We start from the raw sequence: 21,064 nt of genomic DNA, 5'->3' as shown, positions 1-21,064 counted from the left end.
CAGTTTCCATTAAAATACTAGTTTTATAATATCAAAACCCGGATGTCAAGGATATTAGTTTTTTTATGTAGCGATAGCTATTCAAGTGGGTGTTTTTTATTTACGTCTGCCCTTGGTCAGAAGGTACCAACTGCTTTATATTCTGGGCTGAAATAAAAGTTAACGATAATTCGGTCGGTAGAATCGTGTTCTAAGTAATTAACAGTCTACAGAACATAACTAAAACTGTCGCAATACAAAATGCTTCCAACTAACCGACCTTTCTGGTAAAGCGGAATTTAATATGAATTTAACTAATTATATAGCTTTTTGCCCTGTCTGCACCGTGCGGTTACACCGTCCTCATAATTCGCACGACCTTGCACAAAGTAGAGACCACAGGTTTATATTTTAAATTAAACGCTACATTTAAAATGACTTGCAACCTAGTTGACAATTTAATTAAATATTAATTAAAAAGTTAGTAGTCCTGGGGCTAAATTCGAGACACTTTTACTGACTGATTGTGACATAGCGAACTAAAGGTTTAATTAAGCTTGGGCAAGCTTAAGGAACTACTTTGTAGACAGTGGCGATGTCACGCACGCCGTATTTTTCAAAATTTGCTACTTTTATTAACGAAGAAGACATTATATATTTTCCACAAACCTCTAATATATTTTAGCTTAAATATTTCGTTTTTTTTTTTGCCCAATAGAACGGTAACATATTTTTGCGCTCTTTAATCGTTGTAGTTCTTTACCTTTACTTAATAAAATATATATAGCGAAACAATTAAGTGTTCCTATAATTCCTATATTGACTAAAACATGTTTTTTTATTCGATAACTGATGTAATGTGTTATTCACTTACAAAATAGGTTCTCGATAGGTATCCATCCCGAACACCCATTGATAGTCAGTTGATATTCAGTATTCAATAGGCCTATTTCGTGATTGTAATTTGCTACTGCGTTAAGCTGTTTCACTGGCTACGCTGCCACGCTACGCTTTTGTCTCAATTAAATAACGCAAATTTGCAGAAGCCAATCATTGAAACGCAACGGTTTTAAGCGCAGCTATCTAATTTAGATACGTAATACATATACGCCTTTTTTTACTGACAAGATTTGTTGACCAGCTTTATGAGCGGAACTGTAGTGTAGGCGACGGAACCTACCAACCTTTGTGCTGCGCGCGTGCTGGCAGCCTGACTGATACGCACCTACAGCAGTAGGTAGATTGTTTATTACACTTCATCACAGCGATTGTATATAATATATTTCCTAGCTGGAAGTTGATCACAAAACGAGTAGGTTAATTAGTGTTTGCCAATACCATGTACGTTGTACGTATAATTATGAGAGGCAATGAACTAAAATTGAACCGCAATTTAGGTTTACTCCTTAATCAAGCATGCTCATGTTATTATTATAGGAACGGTAGAGTTGAATCGACGTGACGTCATCCTCCTCCTATCGTTGTCCCAGCATTTTGCCACGTTTTTGGGGAGCCTGATAAGATGTTTTAGTGACAATCAAAATATGCACAAATACTTTTTTTTAACTAAACCCCTTTTTTTTTCAGTAAAATATTTCAAAACAATTTATTTGCAACATTAAAACATGCGTTTTGTTCTGATTTTTGTACAATAAAGTGTTTTACTACTACTACTAAAACGTTAAACATATAAATGCTGCTTACGGCAAAGGCAAACAATAGACATAGTGTGCTTCTAAAACTCCTGTTTGTATAATAGTTTAGAAACTTGATTACATTATAGATGACAAAGAGAACTTCTTCTACAATACATAATAAGTTATATTTTACATGTCTACTCGCATTTACCGTAAAAGCGTGCCACGGACTTGCTTCCTTTTTAATAGTCGTCCACTGAATAACGAATTGTAATAAAACAAAGGTCAAAGAGAATCCTGAGAGAGAGAAGAGTGAGAGAAGAATACAAATCTGTGGGATTCGTTATAATTGTTACTGAGAGGCGAGTAAGCCCTCAGCACACGAGGCGTAGGCGTAAGCGTGGCGTAGAACGAGACTGCTACGAGTACAAGTTCAAACAAGTCCGCATACGAAGCGTAGTCGTAGCGTAGCGTGAGTTCTCTGTCGTCATTACGACAGGCGCAAGCGTTGCGTAAGCGTGAAGAACCAGGCGGCCTAGCCAAGGTGACAATCGCTATCGCTTCGCTATCGAATCGTTTTGTGTCTCTCTATCACTCTTCCATATTAGTGCGACAGGGACAGATGCGTTTCGATCGCTACGGAGCGTTAGCGATTGGTACTTTGGCTACGCGGCCAGTATGCAAACAGTACGATCACGCTTATGCAACGCTTGGTGCCCAGAACTCTTATCTACGCCTCTCGTAACACGCCACGTTTATGCCTACGCCTCGTGTGCTGATGCCTACTCGCCTCTCAGTAACGATTGTAACGAAGCCCACAGATTTGTGTTCTTCTCTCACTCTCATTGAACGTAAGCGTGAGAGCTCTTCCAACTGAGCGTGCCCGGGAGCGCGGGTATCGTGTGTTTTTTAATTTTAATTTATTGTACGTTTTATTAAAAGAAGTAATCGATACGTTCCCAAACATGATATTGCCGATATTTAGAAACAATTTTCATATTTTTAGCTTTTGTGCATAATTTGTTTCAAATTTTTAAAGTACATTTAGACCTACGTACGTTCGTAAATTTATGGCAGCCGTTTTGTGATCCAAAAAAGCGCTACTACTTTTTAAAAACTCGGTTTTCTGAACCTATTGCGTCTTAAGTTCATAATTAGACTGGAATAACTATGCAGCAGCTAGTTTGCAAGATTTATTATTTACGTTTATTTTACTAAACCAAAATCTTATTATATAAGTACCTATAGAAGTATACCTACCTACTCAAACAATGTTACTAACACATGCAATTGCACTGAACTGTATACGAATAGTAAATAAACACAATAACCGTTCAAATTGATGAGCCGCGCTAATACGCAAGTCAAATCTCACTCAAAGCAAACTTCTATTTCCTCTCGTGTTCGGGTTTACTGCCACGCATCGTTTTTAAATTAAACTTCAGGTTATCCTGCTAGCTGCTTCATAATCAACGCGCTTAAAAGAGGAAATCTTATGAGGATTAGCGTACCCACGGAGCCGTAGATATCGGGAACAAGTAACAAGTAAGTTGCGTTGCCGTTGCCAGGAGCAGAGATTACCCCTATAGAGTTTGGAGGGATTAGGCGGGAGTCTACTCGTCTAATACTGTTTGACACAACTTACCGGTGCTATGTTATTGTAATATTCGAGGGGTAAATTGTGTTAATAATGAAATACCTGTATGGTAAACAAACATTTTACAAGGATGTGTATTTATAAACAGTATACGTTTAGGTATTCCTCTTTACTAAGTAAAATCCGATTTGACCTTCAGGTCTTAGGGTTTGATCTCGATCAAACGTTAAATGTTAAGCCTATTAAGCTAAAAATACACTCTATGCTTAATTAGTCTAATGTATGTTAAAATCTTTATTAAAGGTTTATTCTATGATCGTTGATAGCAAATAAGTATAAAACTGAAAATGTTTTTGACACATTCGTTTTAGCGCCTCCATAAAAAAGTTTTTGCATTTTCATTAGATGAAGTTGAGGTTTCTAACGATTTGGGGAAGTTCGGAGTGTAATGAGCCTTCAGCCCCCTGAGTCTTGTGAATGATGTGAAAACTCGACTTGAAAGTTTATGCCAGCCATGGATTCTTACACCACTCATAAATATTGATTGCGGAACCTTCTTGAATATTATTTTTATACAGAATTATTTTTGAATCACGTTAACATTTATTTTTATGTACAGTCCTAAAAAATTAATCAAGTTTGTTGCGTTACGTTATCCATTGTATTCAAATAATACAATAAAAAAGTTCATTTCCGAGTCTCCGAGTACTCTTTTCGAACAAAAGGTGTCGCAGACATATTAAGAAAGGTTAGATATTTACGTACTTTCTTTGTGAGACACAATTTCTTTCTCAGTGTATAAGACGTGTTTAACATACCAAGATAATTATATACCTAACCGTCAAACTATAAAGCCACAACTCACAAGTACGGCTACTACCAGTTTGGCACTGACATAAACGCCATCGAGAACGTAACTAACGTAATTTATTTTTATACATCTCGCTCGTACTCGCATATTAGTGCAAATGAGATGTATATAGAAAGTAAATTACGTTCTCGAAAGCGTTTATGTCAGTTTTGACACTGTCAGTGACTCATGGTACGGGCTCTTTCTCATATAATGATAGATGCGCAAATCACGAATATAAACTACCTATCCTTCAAGTTAAAAGCTGTTAAGATTCCCGTGGCGCAAAAAATAAATCTTGACGGTAGAGTCTCGCTGCCTCCTAGCAGGGCTATATAACATTTCATTAGCGGTCAACCGAGACGTTCCGGTTACACAGACAATAAATTTTCATTTTTGCGAAAGGACAAGTGAAAAGAAAAGATAAATAGAGGAGGAGATTTGCCTTACGAGCGCATAAACTATTCGACGACCTCGCGGCGGTCACGAGCCACGGGGCTTCTCTAAAGGAAATATTTGATTAACAAAAAAGGCAAGTGTGTACATGGATCTCCTTTTTTGGAGGTTTTATTCATGGAGGAGTTATAATTTAGCAATATCTTTGACGATGTACGATATCAAGTCATTAAAAAGTTATTAAAATGCAATTTACATTATTTGTAGCGTGATGTTGAGTACTTAAGGCATAGTTCATACTACTCGTCGGTATCTAAATAATATATAATAAGTAGGTACTAAAACATAAAAACATGACTAGTTTAAACATATTGGGTCAAACAGAAGCTTTTGAATATGCAGAACTATTAGTTTGCTATTTCAATAAAGGTTTTAGCATCATATTATGTTTTATCACGCTAATACCATGCAACAAATTAAACGTTTCCATAGAGTTAAAACTATATGCTGTGCTGCATTCAGATTACATTGTTTTTAATTATTTGATGTTTAGTTATATTACTTTCTATGCATCGCTCTCGCACCAATAATAAAACGCGGGCGAGATGCACATATAAATATCAAATTAATAACAGAATTTTGAAATTCGAATTCCACTCTTAGATAGAGAAGTTAGCGTAGATAAAGTTTTATAACATTATCCGAGCAGAGCAGCTAAATGAAGGATTACAGAAAAGTTACTAAAGGCGGCTAAGATTACACCACATAATTTGCACTAATTACACTTTATCTCGCTTTATGAGTTTCAGGTTAATAGAAAACCGACTTCATAAAAGTATCGCAAACTGCAGGTTCGTTGTAGAGGAACTTGATTCAACTAAGATATACCTACTTGGAGTTAGGAATTAGAAGGATTAATAATAAGAAAAAAGTTTGGTATCCTGTGTCTTATGCATCAAGTCAATACAAGTCTGACCGCACTTCTTCTTTTGTAAATAAAAACTTCAACGTTGCACTGAAATTCATAATATATATGTACATATAAAGTAGCCTGTGGATGTGCTGGGCTAAGATCCTAGTGCTACTTATATATTAACTAATAATTTTCCCGGTATTGTAGCAAAATTTCTTGATTTATAATTTCCAAAATATTTCATAGGTTTAGATGAATCAACCAAGAAAAAGGTCCATGCCAAATAATCAGTAAAGATTTACATGGTAAACGGTTTTCAGAATCTTATTTTAGTTTTTCCCGTCTACTCGAACATTTATCACGTCGGAGAAAGCTAGAAACAAATTACCGTCATGTTTGGCTGCCTGCTTCCCAGTTTATATGACTTTATGTGACCAGCTTCATCCCGTATTATATTAGCTTCGTTGATAAGTTTTAAAGATGCGGGTGCTTATGTGTTTTATAAAAGGTTTCATTTCATTTTGTGTATATTATTTGTACACAAGGAGCCTTTAACAATTTCATTCGGTACTGGCTACTAAATACTAACCGCTGCGCTGCTTGTATTTAATTCATTTATATGTGATTAAAATGTATTCTTAAAAGTGCCGGCTCCAATTTAATTAGTTAACGGAAGAATGTCCGGTTTAATGAAAAATACCCCAACGAAATACCAGTAAATCCAATGTTGTTGATACATAAATTGAAGTAAGTGCAGTGAGTATGCAAACAGAGCGCAAACTGGACCGCTGGAGCCACGTTTGCCTCTTCCCTATTATTTGAGGGTAGCCCAGGATTAATCTCGTGGCTAAGACAAGATCAGCCTAGTACGATCCAAGGAACAATCGTGCCAATAGCGACATCGCCTAAGAGAAAAATACAATACTGCTCCATAACTTTCTGCACTTACTTTCCTTATTGTTTGACTCAGCGTTGCAATCGCAACGGCTATTTTCCTAATAGCTATATAAAAATATTTACAAAATATATAAAAAAGTATTTTATTCTAAAGTATTTCCTCAAATTCACACTTGTAGTTAATCAACTTTTAATATACAAAGACACTTTTCAGAGCTCCATTGGTCATGGGGACCTTTTCCCTACCGCTTAATGGCCAGTGCTGACATTTTAGAAAAGGGTCACTAATTTATCTGAACAGAGTTCCGTGGGCAGCTTCGCCTTAATTATAGTTTAACTTTATTCCTGTCACAGCTGGCTTTTGTAACCAGCAAGCAGCTGCTACAGATACGTTCTATTTTGGTTTTTATGATCATGAACTTAAGGTGCACCGCCGTACCGAAGTGCTGGGTAAAGTATTATATTACGTACCCACTCATCGTCATTAGTGATGTTTGCTAAACCAACAGTGCGTGGATGCTATAAATGAGTTTAGTCTTGTATATGCAAACAAAATTTTGATTTTATACTTTTTACCTACTTGATTCATTGAAAACTGGTGAAAGGGATGTGTAGGGAAATATTGACGCTATAATAATTAAGCTACTTATACCAGAGCCATAGACTAGGAATCCTCTAGACGTAGTTTAAACTTTTAAAGAAATTATTTCATGAAACCGATGCCGCCAAAAATACGGGGGTGCGGGGGGACGAGGTGAGCGAATCCCGTGCTGTGATTGGCCCGTTCAAAGACACGGACCAATCACGGCACGGGATTGACTCGAAGATGGAGTAAAACTACCGTATAAGTGGCAGAGGGGGTAGCGTTACTATGCTCAGTCTAGAGGATGTCTTGTCTGTGACCAGAGCTATTAGCTACTTATACCTTTGTCAAAATTAAAAATAGCTTTTAGATAATAGTAAAATTTTTTTTAGTTAAAATAAATTCATACGTAGGTATATTTATTTTCTGAATTAAATTTTCTGCATCAGATTAAAGGGGTGGTTTCTTACGACACCGTATTCCTTTTAAGGTTAGTATTTTCCTCCTGCATATTTAATAAATCGTTTTACAGTTTAGGTACTTCTTCCACGTTATATGTATTCGAATTTGCGTTATCAATAGAGTACGGCTGACAATATCATCGAATAAATACGATACAGAATTATGCCATTAACCCAATTTGAATTTACAACTTCATTTAGACGTTTTAGGTAGATTCGCAAGAAACCCACCCCCATTATGAAAGGTTCGCGAGTGCTCGGCGGGACCCTTGGGGGCAATCATCTTGGGGGCTTGAAGGACACCCACCTGAGTACCCGCGGTAATCACAAAAATGTTCTAAGAATTTGAGACTCCGATAATCTTGGCTTTGTAAAGATATTGATAGATTTCAAAGAGAATTTCACTCAGAAAATTACCATTAAATTTCTCATTGAACCGTCCTATCATTGGATTTACAAGTAATATCCCTTTTTATGTTTAATCTAATGTGAAAATCGATGACTGAAAAGTTATTGTCCATATTGTAGGTATATACAATAAGTACATATTATTTTAAGAATACTAAAATAGTATTTTATACAATCGTGATATAATGGAGAGCTTTTCAGTCGAGTACCGTGTTTAGGCAACGAAGCTTGCTGAGTTGCCTAAGTAAGGTACGAGATTGAAATGCTTCATTACATCACTATTGTATACAATACTTTTTCTACGAGTCAACAAAAAAAATATTTAAAACTAGTAGAAGAATCATATATGTAGGTAAAAACACCAAAAGTTAATTAAGCGAATTAAATTAAGTTAAGCTAATTAGCATTATAGTTGACTAAACTGTATCGAAATGAATATTATAGTTGAGTTGGGGTCCCATAGTGAAAAAAGTATGCGATTTCACTTTGGTATACGAAGTCTTAATTCAAGCATTGCAGTCGACGAGTAGAAAAATACTTATATTTTCATAATACACGTGTCCAATCAAGATGGGGCAAAGAAGCTGTCACCAATTATACATTAAAAAAAAAGCGTCAGAAACCCTTCGCTTATAATATGAACAAATAATTTAACCTGCTTTTGTATTGTTAGACAAGGAATTAAGGGTAGATATGGCTGAGTTCGCGCTGAAAGGGTTTAATGCAGCGAAACCGCAGACAATCGTCCCCCAGAGACCGCCGTCCGATTTGCAGAATCAGATTGCAACGCCAAATATAGCTATCCTTTTTCTTACTTCTTTTCAGAGCGGGATAGCAGAGGGGTAATTTAACTCACGGCTTTCCCGACTTAGCTGAATCGGCGGACAGGTAAACGTTCTCCGTTCAACACAATCTGGTATTTCGTACTTTGAACTTGTTGTTCTAACTCTCAAGGGAGATTCCGTCTTATATGAAACACTTCATAACATCATGAAACAATAAATATTAGATAAAGTTAATAAAATATACACCAGTGCAAAATTTATAGCATCTAAAATTTGAATATCGCTCAATGTTAAGTTACTCTGAATACGATACCGGTAATATCGATCGATTAAATCTTAGTTAAAAATACGCCATAATTTTTCTTCTCTTTACTGAAATGAAGTATGTACTTAATGATAAAGTTTTACGATTTTTACACCATACGATACTACCAGTCGGTACATCCGACGTTTAGATAGCGACAGTACACACGAGTGCATCTAGTTTTTCTGCCGATCCGGTATCGAGAAAACCGTGTCTAACTATCTACATAATAATATACGAGTAATACAATGCAAAATACTTCCCAAACAATAACAAAACTAATCACCACTAAAGATCGCGAACGTTGTAAAATCAATCACCGCAATCAATCTTGTACTGACAAAACTTTCTTCCAATAATAACGTGCTCGTCGACTTCCCCGCTTAGCACTAAGAAACTTTCACTCGATCCCAAATTTGCTAATTTCGGTACTAAGTCACGGGCGAACTCATTATCGGTCGCTTTATACCTCCTCTACAAGTAATTTCTTCAAATATTTATGGTGTCAATTAAAAGTTTTAACAAGATTCTTTGATTATTAGAGTTTGGTGTATCGAAAGAAGATGAGCGCAATTTCAATTCAAAACGAAAGTTTGTAAGTAGGTTCTGTATTGGTAGTCTCTTGGCGTTCTCAATATATAACCATTTGCGTCATGCAGCGTTCGTAGCGCGAAAACCATTATAGACGGCTGAATTTCAAATAGAAGATAAACTGCGGGTGAACTGTAAGCTGGCAACTTATACTAATCGGGAGCGAAGTTTGCAGGGATTAAGAGTATTTTCGCTTTAAATAATTTATCATGAAATCATGGGCAGGTTTACTGCCTCAATGTTTATTCCACTTTGATATGCGTTTATACGTGGATAAGATAGAAATTTGCTAGGATAATTGTCTGTGGTATTTCAGGTGAAAACTCTAGGTACGATAATCTTTGTTCCACTTAACTAAACATTTAATATATGTAATTATAATTATGTATGTAGTACATGCATAATTATAACATATTACTTATGTGTCTACTCGTATTCCTATTCACTGTAATATGATTATAAGTGTCTATCTAGAATATACTTTTTAAGGTTACTGAATATTGACGTATACCTAACATGGGATTAAACTAAATAAACACCTCTTTAACAACACGATTATTAATTGTAAGACGTCCATAAACTATGTTTTTTAAATAAGTTATAGTAAATCTCACTTCGCACATGACAGTGTCATAATCATAAGATTAGAATACTATCATATAGCCCTACTTGTACAAAGTGACCTGTTTGATGACGTGTAAGGAAAGATGAGAAAACGATTGTTGTAAGTGGCCTTTTGAGCGAACCCTGTCCTTCGATGCTAACCCATCTCAAAGGTCCTGCTTAATGGCTCGTTCTGACACCCACTACGACATATTTATATAAAATCATTTTCTTGCAAGTAATAATCCACCCGACGTACTGTTCCAACGTAACATTAGTGATAGGAATAATTACTTCATGCTTACAAAAGTTTCATCTGAAAAAAAATCTATTATCTGAAAGTAAATTCCGACATTTCATAATCCCAATTTTCAGTAAACAAGATTTTCAGTAGGCTCGAATAAACTAAGTACTCATAAACCTTTTACCGGAATGTAAGTACATTTTATAAGTAGATAAGGAAATTTGCAACTGTGTAATTAGTTACCCGTGTACCTAGTTGATACGATATATATATTTGTATAAATACTTTTACAGGACAATATTTGCCAATGAAAACTTCGTGCCATATCAACTCCCGACCTATTAAAGCGTTCGTTCATCACGGCAATTAATTAAATAGCGTTTTAGCCGGGTGTCTGAGGCGTCGGGATTTGAGTTTAATATTCGGGCACACATTCCCGACAAACTCCGGAAACTTGTGACAAGTGCCGAGATATTTAGAAGCTAGGTGTTGATCTTTTGCGCCGAACCTCCCCTTTGCAAATTTAGATGGCGTCCTATTTAGTATATTACAAGCGTAAATGAAACAAGCATTTACGCATTTCATTATTTTTGTCGGCTAACGATAGGTATTATAGGCAGGGTAACATTTTAAATAGTACCTAGTTTGTGTTACAAGGGATCAAAATGATATATTTCCGTCAAGGGCGTGCATTGAATCCTGAATGAAGCGATGTATTCTACAATAGAATCCTGAGCGTAATGAGGGATTCAAGTGTCAAGGACGCCCAAGGCGAAATAATTTTGATACCGTGTGACACATACTGCTTTTCACATCAACTATGAGGAACATAAAAAAATCTTAATGTGTTGACACAATCTGATGCTTAAACAGATTATTTAAGCTAAAAAAACTAAAAATTGTGTGCTAGAACAGAAAAGTGCCACTTTGATCCCTCCTAACAGGGAGGAAAAGTGCCACTTTGATCCCTCCTAGCAGGGAAAGAAAAGCTCTTTTCCGAATAGGTGGTGTGAAAAGGATATTTGTTCGCCTAATACATTTATAGTATTCTTTGACAGGTCAAGTGGCTTGATGACCTTGATGTTACATATTTTGGCCGATACTTGATGTTACGGGTCAAAATCAGAGAGGTGAGCATTTTAGGTTTTGAAATATCTGAGAAATTAAGTCTTCTTTTGAAGAAAATTAACAAGTGGAATATGTTGTGTCATTTGTCATGAACCTTTCCTGTGAAGAGGCACGCACACAAATATATATTTTAGAAATTCTACCTGTTAATAAGAAAAATGCCAGGGCCTTAAATCATTTCGGGAACACTTTTAAATATTTTTTTAATAATAATATAATCAACGCCTTTAATAATCACCGTCAAGAAATTATAATTAACCTGTCCCTCTATCGGTAAATGCTGTTATTTTGTATATTTTTATACTAAAAAGACTTAATTTTCAAATTACTCTCTATAGATTTTCAATTTGTGTAAATTTCGCTTCAAAAATTTAATTTATTTTATACATTTGTGCAGTACGTTATCAATTAATAATATAAATACAAATGTTGAAAGGTCATTTCAGGTTGTATATACTAGATTGAACTATAGCATTACTCATTAGTGGTAAATTTGCCGTTTTTGTGATGTTCCCGAAAATGATGGGAGTGTTCCTAAAATGACAATGAAGTTCCCTAAATGACGTTCACGTTCCCTAAATGACTGCAGCGCCTGGTTTTTGCATACAAAAACCAGGCGCTGCATCAATGCTTAAAATCAAATATAACAATTGTGGTTATAAAACAAACCGTCTAGGAATTAGAAACATTATAAGCATAATCATATTAATCACAAAATAACTTGAGTAAGTATCAAAGTTCTTGCATCAATGCTTAAAATCAAATATAACAATTGTAGTTATAAAACAAACCGTCTAGGAATTAGAAACATTATAAGCATAATCATATTAATCACAAAATAACTTGAGTAAGTATCAAAGTTTGAACTTAAAGTCTAGCAATAACCTACTTTTCAAATATGTCCATATTCTCATCAAAACAATAATAGCTACGACTACCTTTTTTCTGCAATTACGGGGTGGGTAAAATTTGAACAACTTGTTCACAGGGGACATTATGCAACATAATTTTGTTCAAGTTTAAATATCTTTGCTGAGTTCCGCTGACAACGAAGAAAGGTGACCTTTATTTCATCATCTTCATCATCTGAGGTGACCTTTTGGAGATTCTCATCATCTGAACTGTGTGATCCGTATATGGCGTCGTAAATACTTTACAGTACATATGGGGCTACTTTTCCGCACTAGTGCGTAAAATAGCACTTTTCGTGCGTATGTCGAAACTTTAAAGTGCCATATGTACTGTAAAACGTTGTTCGATACACGTGCGAATAGGTAATTCGCAACTCGTGTCGATTTAAAACACTCCCTTCGGTCGTGTTTTAATTTATCGCCACTCGTTTCGAATTTCCTCTTTTTCGCACTTGTATCTAAAATAACTATTTCCTACTCATGTGAAGAGAACTCAGAAACTCATCATTCTTTTCTATGTCTAAATCTATCATTTCTAATGGCACTGGACTTTCTTTATCTCTATCTTCCACTGAAAATGCCTGCAGTTTAATTTCTCGCAACAATTTTGAAAACTGATACAGTAGTATGGTGACATCAGAAGCTTTCTGCCAGTTAATCTTAGTTACATTCATGATTCCGGGGATTGCATCTATCTTTTCAGGTATTAAGGTTTTGATTGCAACTATTTCATCGTTAGTGACTTCATGGAGTGAAACAGATGTATTGTTTAGTAAACGGACAAAATCTGCAGCTGTATTTACATCGTTTCCATTTCTTCATCTCTCTTTGTTCAGGTGTCATTTTATCTAAAACCTTGCGTTTCCTTGCCTTTCCACGATACCCATTCACGATGTTTTTTATAAGCTATACTGTTCTGTTTTGATCGGTTTTTTGGACTTCTTTTTCTCTTAATTTTTATCATTTTCCATGTTACCCGTACTAAATGGTTCCCTAAAACCAAAATTTTGCATGGTTATATGTTTTTAAAAGCATTAGAGCGTCATTTTGCCCGAAAATTGTCATTTCAGGAACTCCCATATCATTTCGGGAACGCCCGCGTCATTTCGAGAACGCCCGTCATATACGAGAACGTTTCCGAAATTACCGTTCCCGAAATGACTATCCGATGAATATTTTCATATCACGCTTGACGCCGCCATGTTAGATATTGGTTTTAGAGGTTAGGAACAAGTGAGCTGTAATATTTATAAGAATTTAGCAAAAAGTATGCAAATTGTTGAAAAACTAATCACAAAACAGCGTTCCCGTAGTGACAGGGAATTAAAGTACGCTTCCTACATACGAAATTAAAAGGTACTTACTAACAAAATCAATTTTTTTTCCGTAAACACGACGTATACGTCTTTCCCTTTGACTAGTGAACTTCACACTGTTGCTCGCTAACGCCACCTAGCGCGTTTTGTTTTAATTACATCGACCGATATCCACCGCGTTCACTGAATGATTTAATAAACGTTAGACAGCATTTGAATAGTCAAAATATGAAGAAATTAAACTGTTGTTAATTTAATTTATACGTATATTCGTAATTTAATGATTTTCAAAGCTAATATTAAAAAAATGACAATTTTAAGTCTTAATTGTAAACGTTTTTGACTTGTCTCAACTATGAAACATGGTATAAGGACGCGTTCCCGGAATGACTATTTAGACCTTTTTTGTTTAAAATCGAATAAAATATTATCGTAGAAAAATAAATATGATAAGTGCCTTGTAATTATGCGCAGAACCTTCATTTCGAAATAAGTATTTTAGTAATATCACGTATGAGAGAGGTTCCTCAGGGGGGTGACGAAATAACAATGCCGTGTAGGTTAAAAATCAGTCTATTGTATCACCAACACAATAAATACAATAATCCGTACACTCACAAGTTAGTCGTACACACAATTTGGGGTTTTAAACCCAATAATCACTTAATCTATTAGTTTTACATTAATTAATTAACAAGTTTTCGAGAGCGCGATACAAGTGTGTCGATCGACAAGACAGAACGCGCTCGCCATTCTGTTCCGCGGGAGCGGGACGACAACACTACGTCTAACGTTAGAGCGAGATAGATAGTTATAGCTTCCGCTCTACTCCGTATAGCGCGCCGGGAGTTGGCCACGAGAGGCGCGCGCGGGTAATTTAATTGACGACTGACCGTTGGTGTCGTTTACGCGGTTTGCTATATGCTCCCCCTCTAGTCCTGGAGAACGCCCCCGCTCCTGGACTAGTACCCTATCATTCCTATCAGCCTTAGCTGGACGTCCCCGATTCCTCTTAGGAACAACAGGTCGTGGGATATCGCCATCGTTACCTTGGTAACGGGTAAGGTCCTGAGTGTGGTATCTTCCGAGAGAAATATCCGGTTGGTCGGTGCTAGCGATTGTGTACGTTGTAGGGCTAACCTTCTCTGTTATGACGTACGGTCCATCGCGACGCGGGAGGAACTTAGCAGTTACATCCTTAGATGTATTACTCAGCAGGTGCGACTTAAGGAGGACCAAGTCACCTACCTCAAATTCATCTGAAGGTCGGCGCGACGCATCGGCATACTGCTTTGCTTTATCCTGTTGGACCTCCACACGTTCCCGAATACCTGATAAGGACTTTAAAAATGATCGGAGATACGGAGTAATCTGTGGGACAAAGTTATCTTTATCCAAGATGGCACGTAGGTCATGGATGACCTCTGTGGGTGACCGCATTTCCCTGCCGAAAGTTAAATAAGCGGGTGATTTACCTGTGGTGCGGCATCTTGCACTGTTCAAGGCGAACCGAATCACCGGTAACTTCCGTGGCCAAGAGGTGTGGTCTTCTTCCACGAGTTGTGCTAACATCGCTTTCATGTCTCGATTTTTGCGTTCCGCAGGGTTGGCCTCTGGGTGGTATAACGGGGCGAGATTCTGTTTTATCCCTAGAGCTGCCATGCACTGACGCATAACTGCGGATACGAACTGGACACCATTGTCGGAAATGACTCTACGAGGTAGACCAAAACGCATAAAGTACTCCCCGACGAGAATCACCGCGCAAGCTTCAGCAGTGGCGTCCTTGAGTGCGTATAGCTCTGTCCACCGGGTAGCAGTGTCCTCAACGAGGAAAATCCACCTCTCCCCCTGGTCTCCTGGTGGCAATGGACCGAATAAATCCATGGCAAGCACTTCATTGCGCTGGTTCATGAGCGGTGTTTGCAGAAGGCCTGGAGGCTTGGTATTTGTGGCTTTGTAGCGTTGACAGTGTATGCAGGCTTTGACATAATCAGTGATTATTCTCCGCATACCTGTAAAGTAGTACAGCTCGGCAATCTTCTGATACGTACGATCGACGCCAGGGTGTCCGGCAACTGGCGAGTCGTGACATTCCTTCATAATCTCGGCTCGTAGACTACTGGGTATGACGAGCTGTGGGGTTTCACTATCTGAATCGGGGTTGTACCTGTATAGTACACCTTGTTCGACTAAGTAGCCGCGCTCCGTCCATCGTCGAGATGCCACCTCGTCGGAACCTTCGATTTCTTTGATAATCTTCTCCACTTCGGGGTCAGCGAGCTGTTCGCGCCTCAGCTCTGCTGGGTTTTTCGTTGGTAGGTCGACCACGACTGAGCAGATTCCGCAGACCTCACGGGAGTCCCCGGAGCAGACTGGCCTACTCAGCGTGTCGGCTACCACGTTCGCCTTCCCCGGAGTGTATTCGAAACGGATATCAAAGGCCTGGAGTCTAAGGGCCCAACGTACTAACCTGCCTGCTGGTGACTTCAGTGACAGCAGCCAACGGAGGGGCTGGTGGTCACTGCCAATGACGACAGGCTGGCCGTCCAGGTAGGATCGGAAACGCTCTACCGCCCATACCACAGCGAGAGCTTCCCTTTCCGTAGTGGAGTAGTTACGCTCCGCTGCGTTGAGAAGTCGGCTGGCGTATTCTATCGGCCGCTCCTCGTTCCCTTCGCCTTGTAATAAGACCGCTCCAAGGGCGTAATTGCTCGAATCTGTCCTTAGAATAAAAGGACGACTGAAGTCGGCTTGAACCAGAATTGGAGCTGTGGTCAGAAGACGCTTCAGCTCAAGGAATGCCTGGGTCTGCTCTGGTCCCCAGATCCAGACTTGTTTTTTCCTAGTTAGGCGTGTCAATGGTTCGGAAACCTTAGAGAAGTTTGGTATAAACTTCCTAAACCACGAGCACGTTTGTAGAAAGGTTCGCAGATGCTTCAAGGTACCTGGTTCCTTCATCTCGAGTACCGCACTCACCTTATCAGGGTCGGTGGAAACGCCTTGTTGCGTTATAACGTGGCCGAGGTACTTAACGCTCTCACGCGCGAAAGCGCACTTCTCCCTGTTGACATGGAGGTTGAACTCGGCCAAGCGTTTGAAAACTGCTTCGAGGTCTTGTAAGTGACGTTGATAACCTTCTGAGATCACTAGGAGGTCGTCTAAGTATGCTAAGATAGTTACGTCTTTTAATGCTGAGCAGGAACGTAGGCGGTCGATCAGCCGTTGAAACGTCGCCGGGGCATTTTTCAAGCCAAATGGCATACGCTTAAAGCGGAAGGTACCTAAAGGACACACGAATGAGCTTTTGTCCCTGTCCGCCTCCCTTAACATTACCTGCCAGTACGATGAACGAAGGTCAAGGGTGCTCATGTAGCAATCTCGCTTCGTATTCTGCAACAAGTCATCGATGCGTGGCATCGGGTAGGTGTCGGATTTGGTAATTGCATTCAAACGACGGTAGTCCACGCCGAAACGGATCTCACCATTCGCCTTCGGCACCAACAGAGCTGGTGAACTCCAAGCTGACTCGCATTCTTCAATGATGTCGTCTTTTAACATCTTATCAATCTCCTTCTTCATCAGCTCCTTCTTGGCTGGATTGAGTCGATAAGGTGGTACTGCTATAGGAGGATGCTCACCTGTTTCTATCCGATGCTCAGCGTAAGGGGTCGGAGCTCCCCCTGGTGTGAAGACGTGTGCGTGCCTAGTAAGGACGCCAGCAAGCGCCTGACGCTCAGCTGGTGTAAGATAACTTCCCTCGTCATCCCGGAGGACATTTGTGGCAGCACAGGTTACACTGGGCGAAGTAGGCTCGAAACACAGTTTATACTTAACCGTGCGGTTCCTGCTAAAACACCATACTAACTCGAGGAAATCAATATCTACCCCAGCAGCAGTGAGAAAATCGATGCCTAACAACGTTTCATTATTAGTCGCGTAAGGGAAAATTATGAATGGAATCTTAACGATTTCCTGTTCTAATCGCACCTCTAATACGGTAACTAGTATTTCCATTGTACGCGACACCCCATCAGCCAGCTTAATGTTGCGCGTTATCGTGCGAAGCGGATGGTTCTGATGTAGGAGAATAGCATATAGCGTGTGTCCCGCGACGCACCGCTTCGCTCCCGTGTCCACCAAACCAGTGCCTTTCGCGCCTAAAATCTCTATATTAAAAATCGGTCTAGTCGTTCGACTCACTGTCTCGTAATCCCCATCAACATAAGTCATGTACAGGTTTAACAACTCATCGTCAGAAATTTTACTACAGTCCGCGTCAAAAAAGGTATCAATTTCCGTAACGTCCCCGCCATTTGAAGGGTTAATGCACTTTGACGCGAACGGTGAGTATTCATTATTATTATTACAGGAACGATTATTATTAAATACGCACAAAAGTGGGTTAGGACAGTTTCTTATATTAGGCTCGATTTGTTCACGACTATCCGTCATCGAACTTTTCCGCGCGTCTTCACTTGAAATTATTGAATTATTATTAGAACACATCGGAACTATAACAGAACTAAGCGGTCCGCGGCAGCGAAATTGTTCGTTACATGAATGAGGGTTAGTCGTTTGCAAAGAATTAGTAGCACACGTAATATTTTTAAAAGCTATAGGTACCAAACAATGCACACATTTCTCGCCTATAGTTGTAGTGTTACATGCAGGAATCTTGTTACTACTTGGCCCATCGTATTCATAACAATAATGAATAGTGCCACTTTCGACTTTATTGTTATACAAAATAGGGCTCAAATTGCTGCATGTGTCACTCATAGCAAAATAGGGATTTTGTGATCTATTTTTCGACGTGATATTGCACGGGTTGAAATCGACACTATAAAAGCTAATATCACTTGTTTCACTGTTGGGTGGCACGTTAGCACTATTTGCAAAGTTATTCTTAGACGTGGACTCACCTGAGTTCATAAGCTTACGACACTGGTCTTTGGAGTGTCCGAACCTTCGACAATACGCACACACGGGTCGCAGCTTCTTCGCGGTCGCGTCCGCGGCGGCGGTGGTGACTGCAGCGCCGGTGCCGGCGGTGCCTTGCGCGACAGCCGGTTGCGAAGGCGTCGGCGGCGCGCGCGGTTGCGCGGGCGCGGACGATTGCAGCGCCCGGGGCGGCGGCGGCGGCGCGGCCGCGGCGCCGCTGACATGCGATGTACCCGTAGTACGCGCCGTGGTTGTCGAAGCGGGAGGCGCGCGTTGGTTCGAGGTCACCGCGCGGCTTGAAGCCTGCGGCGGTGTTTGTTTCCTCTCCCCTTCGTCGAAGGAATCTTCCACGCTTCGTGCACGGCGGAGTAATTCTTTAAAGGTTGCGAAGTCCTCCCTCCGTAGCCTCTTCCTTATCCTGCTGTTCAGGAGTCCGTACGTCATGTCGAGTTGCGCCTTTTCGGAAATATCTCCCTCGGGAAGTCGCGCGAAAAGGGAACGTATTCGCGCCACAAACACGTCGGTGTTTTCCGTTTGCTGTGGCGATGAAAATATCTCTAAGTATATGCGATGGGGCGGGCGGCGATCACCGTAGGCACTTATAAGATTCTCTTTAGCCTGCTGCCATGAAGTAATTTGCTGCTTCACACCCTGCCACCATGTCGCCGCGTTTTCTTTTAAAAGGTACGCCAGGCCGCGCAGGACATTTGTATCCGAAACCTGTGCGCATTCACTGTAGGCGTCTACTGCGTCAATAAATGCTTCCACTGACTCCTGCGGCTGGCCGGAGAACGTGGTCTTGCAGCCCGTCAACGTTCCTTGACCTTGAGCTGTACACGACGTAGTACGCGACGATACTGATTGTAATAACTCTTTCAGGGCATCGGTCTGCGATCGCTGTAGCGTCTCTATGATGTTTTGCACATTTTGAGTCGAAAACATATTCATGTTGACCAATGCCGTAGTCACCGCGTCGGCTGCGTTCACTTCGCGGACTTCATCATCACCGCCATTTTGCGATTCGTCGTCGGTGTCGGGCTCTGTACTAGCCGCTTTTCTCGTTTTCGGCGGCATAGCGACACACTCACTAAAGAAATGTACTTTCAACTACACTTTCGAACGAACTTGTTATTATTTCACGTTGGATGCGCCATATATGAGAGAGGTTCCTCAGGGGGGTGACGAAATAACAATGCCGTGTAGGTTAAAAATCAGTCTATTGTATCACCAACACAATAAATACAATAATCCGTACACTCACAAGTTAGTCGTACACACAATTTGGGGTTTTAAACCCAATAATCACTTAATCTATTAGTTTTACATTAATTAATTAACAAGTTTTCGAGAGCGCGATACAAGTGTGTCGATCGACAAGACAGAACGCGCTCGCCATTCTGTTCCGCGGGAGCGGGACGACAACACTACGTCTAACGTTAGAGCGAGATAGATAGTTATAGCTTCCGCTCTACTCCGTATAGCGCGCCGGGAGTTGGCCACGAGAGGCGCGCGCGGGTAATTTAATTGACGACTGACCGTTGGTGTCGTTTACGCGGTTTGCTATACACGTTATTTTATTAAGAAAATCTTTGTCAGAAGCATGATTCTCACCTCTCTGATTTTGACCCATGTAAACATGTTTTAGGTGTGGGACAGATTGGAAAAAAATAATGGGCCCTGGAGGGAAAGTGCCTAACCTTAAATGAGCTCATTTTACTTAAAGGACACATTCTTTTATTTTTAAAAAGAAGAAAAGTCACAAAATTGACCATCAGTGCAAATCTAGCGCCTACCCTTATTATCAATAGACTTTAAACATATAAGGACGTTATTATAACACAGACGAAAAAAATACAAATTTTACATTTCAAAACGGTAAGACGTTCAAATGGGTAGCATGTCGGAAACCCATTGTGTAAACCTAATTGAGTTACTAATAATTCTATTACTAAACTTGAAGCTTATCTGTGAACAATAATGAATATTCAAATTCCACTGAGCACTTGACAGCCAACAAGCAAACAAACAAAATAAACAGAGGCGTACAAATGAGAAATACTAAATTGTATCTAAAGATATCCTTCTAATGATACAGTGATATATGCGTGAGCAGCCGAGCGCGCTAAAATGAGTGAATTCACCTGTACACGGTTTTAATGAGTGCTTAATGAAAGTTCCAGAGCAGTGAAATATGAGCGTTCTCGTGAGTTATGAGCTTGTCACACTGTGACCCCGGTCTTTTAAACTAACGTTGGTACTGCGCAACGCGTGAACGATTATGGCCCATCGCTTCTTTGTTTGTAAGGTTAATATCTTGGAAGGATTATATGTAATTTGAAATCTGAAGATGAGTAGAAAATGTAAAGACGTGGAAAATTACGCACCAGATAGGAGGAGAAGGTACCTCTGGTTTTAACAGTAAAGGTTATATTCGGAGTGCGACTGCAACAGCGTGGGTTATGCAGCGTCATATATCTAGGGAGTTATAGCTTTTTTTTTCACGATCTATAATTCCAG

General features: G+C 39.5%; 1 protein-coding gene across 1 annotated transcript; it reads right to left on the bottom strand.

The window, feature by feature from the left end:
* Positions 1-14,428: 14,428 nt before the first annotated feature.
* LOC134650761 (uncharacterized) lies at positions 14,429-19,710 on the bottom strand. The gene has a single exon (XM_063505696.1). It carries the CDS (start codon positions 19,619-19,621, stop codon positions 14,429-14,431), a length of 5,193 nt encoding a protein of 1,730 aa, XP_063361766.1. The 5' UTR covers positions 19,622-19,710.
* Positions 19,711-21,064: the final 1,354 nt, after the last annotated feature.

This window comes from Cydia amplana, chromosome 9 (assembly GCF_948474715.1).
Source record: "Cydia amplana chromosome 9, ilCydAmpl1.1, whole genome shotgun sequence".
Taxonomy (NCBI): Eukaryota; Metazoa; Arthropoda; class Insecta; order Lepidoptera; family Tortricidae; genus Cydia; species Cydia amplana.
The sequence above is the reverse complement of the archived record's forward strand: the minus strand, read 5'-3'. Positions and strand labels throughout refer to the sequence as shown.

What these genes read in the sequence shown, in the direction of transcription:
- LOC134650761 (XM_063505696.1), bottom strand. Translation starts at nt 19,621, where the DNA reads ATGCCGCCGAAAACGAGAAAAGCGGCTAGTACAGAGCCCGACACCGAC.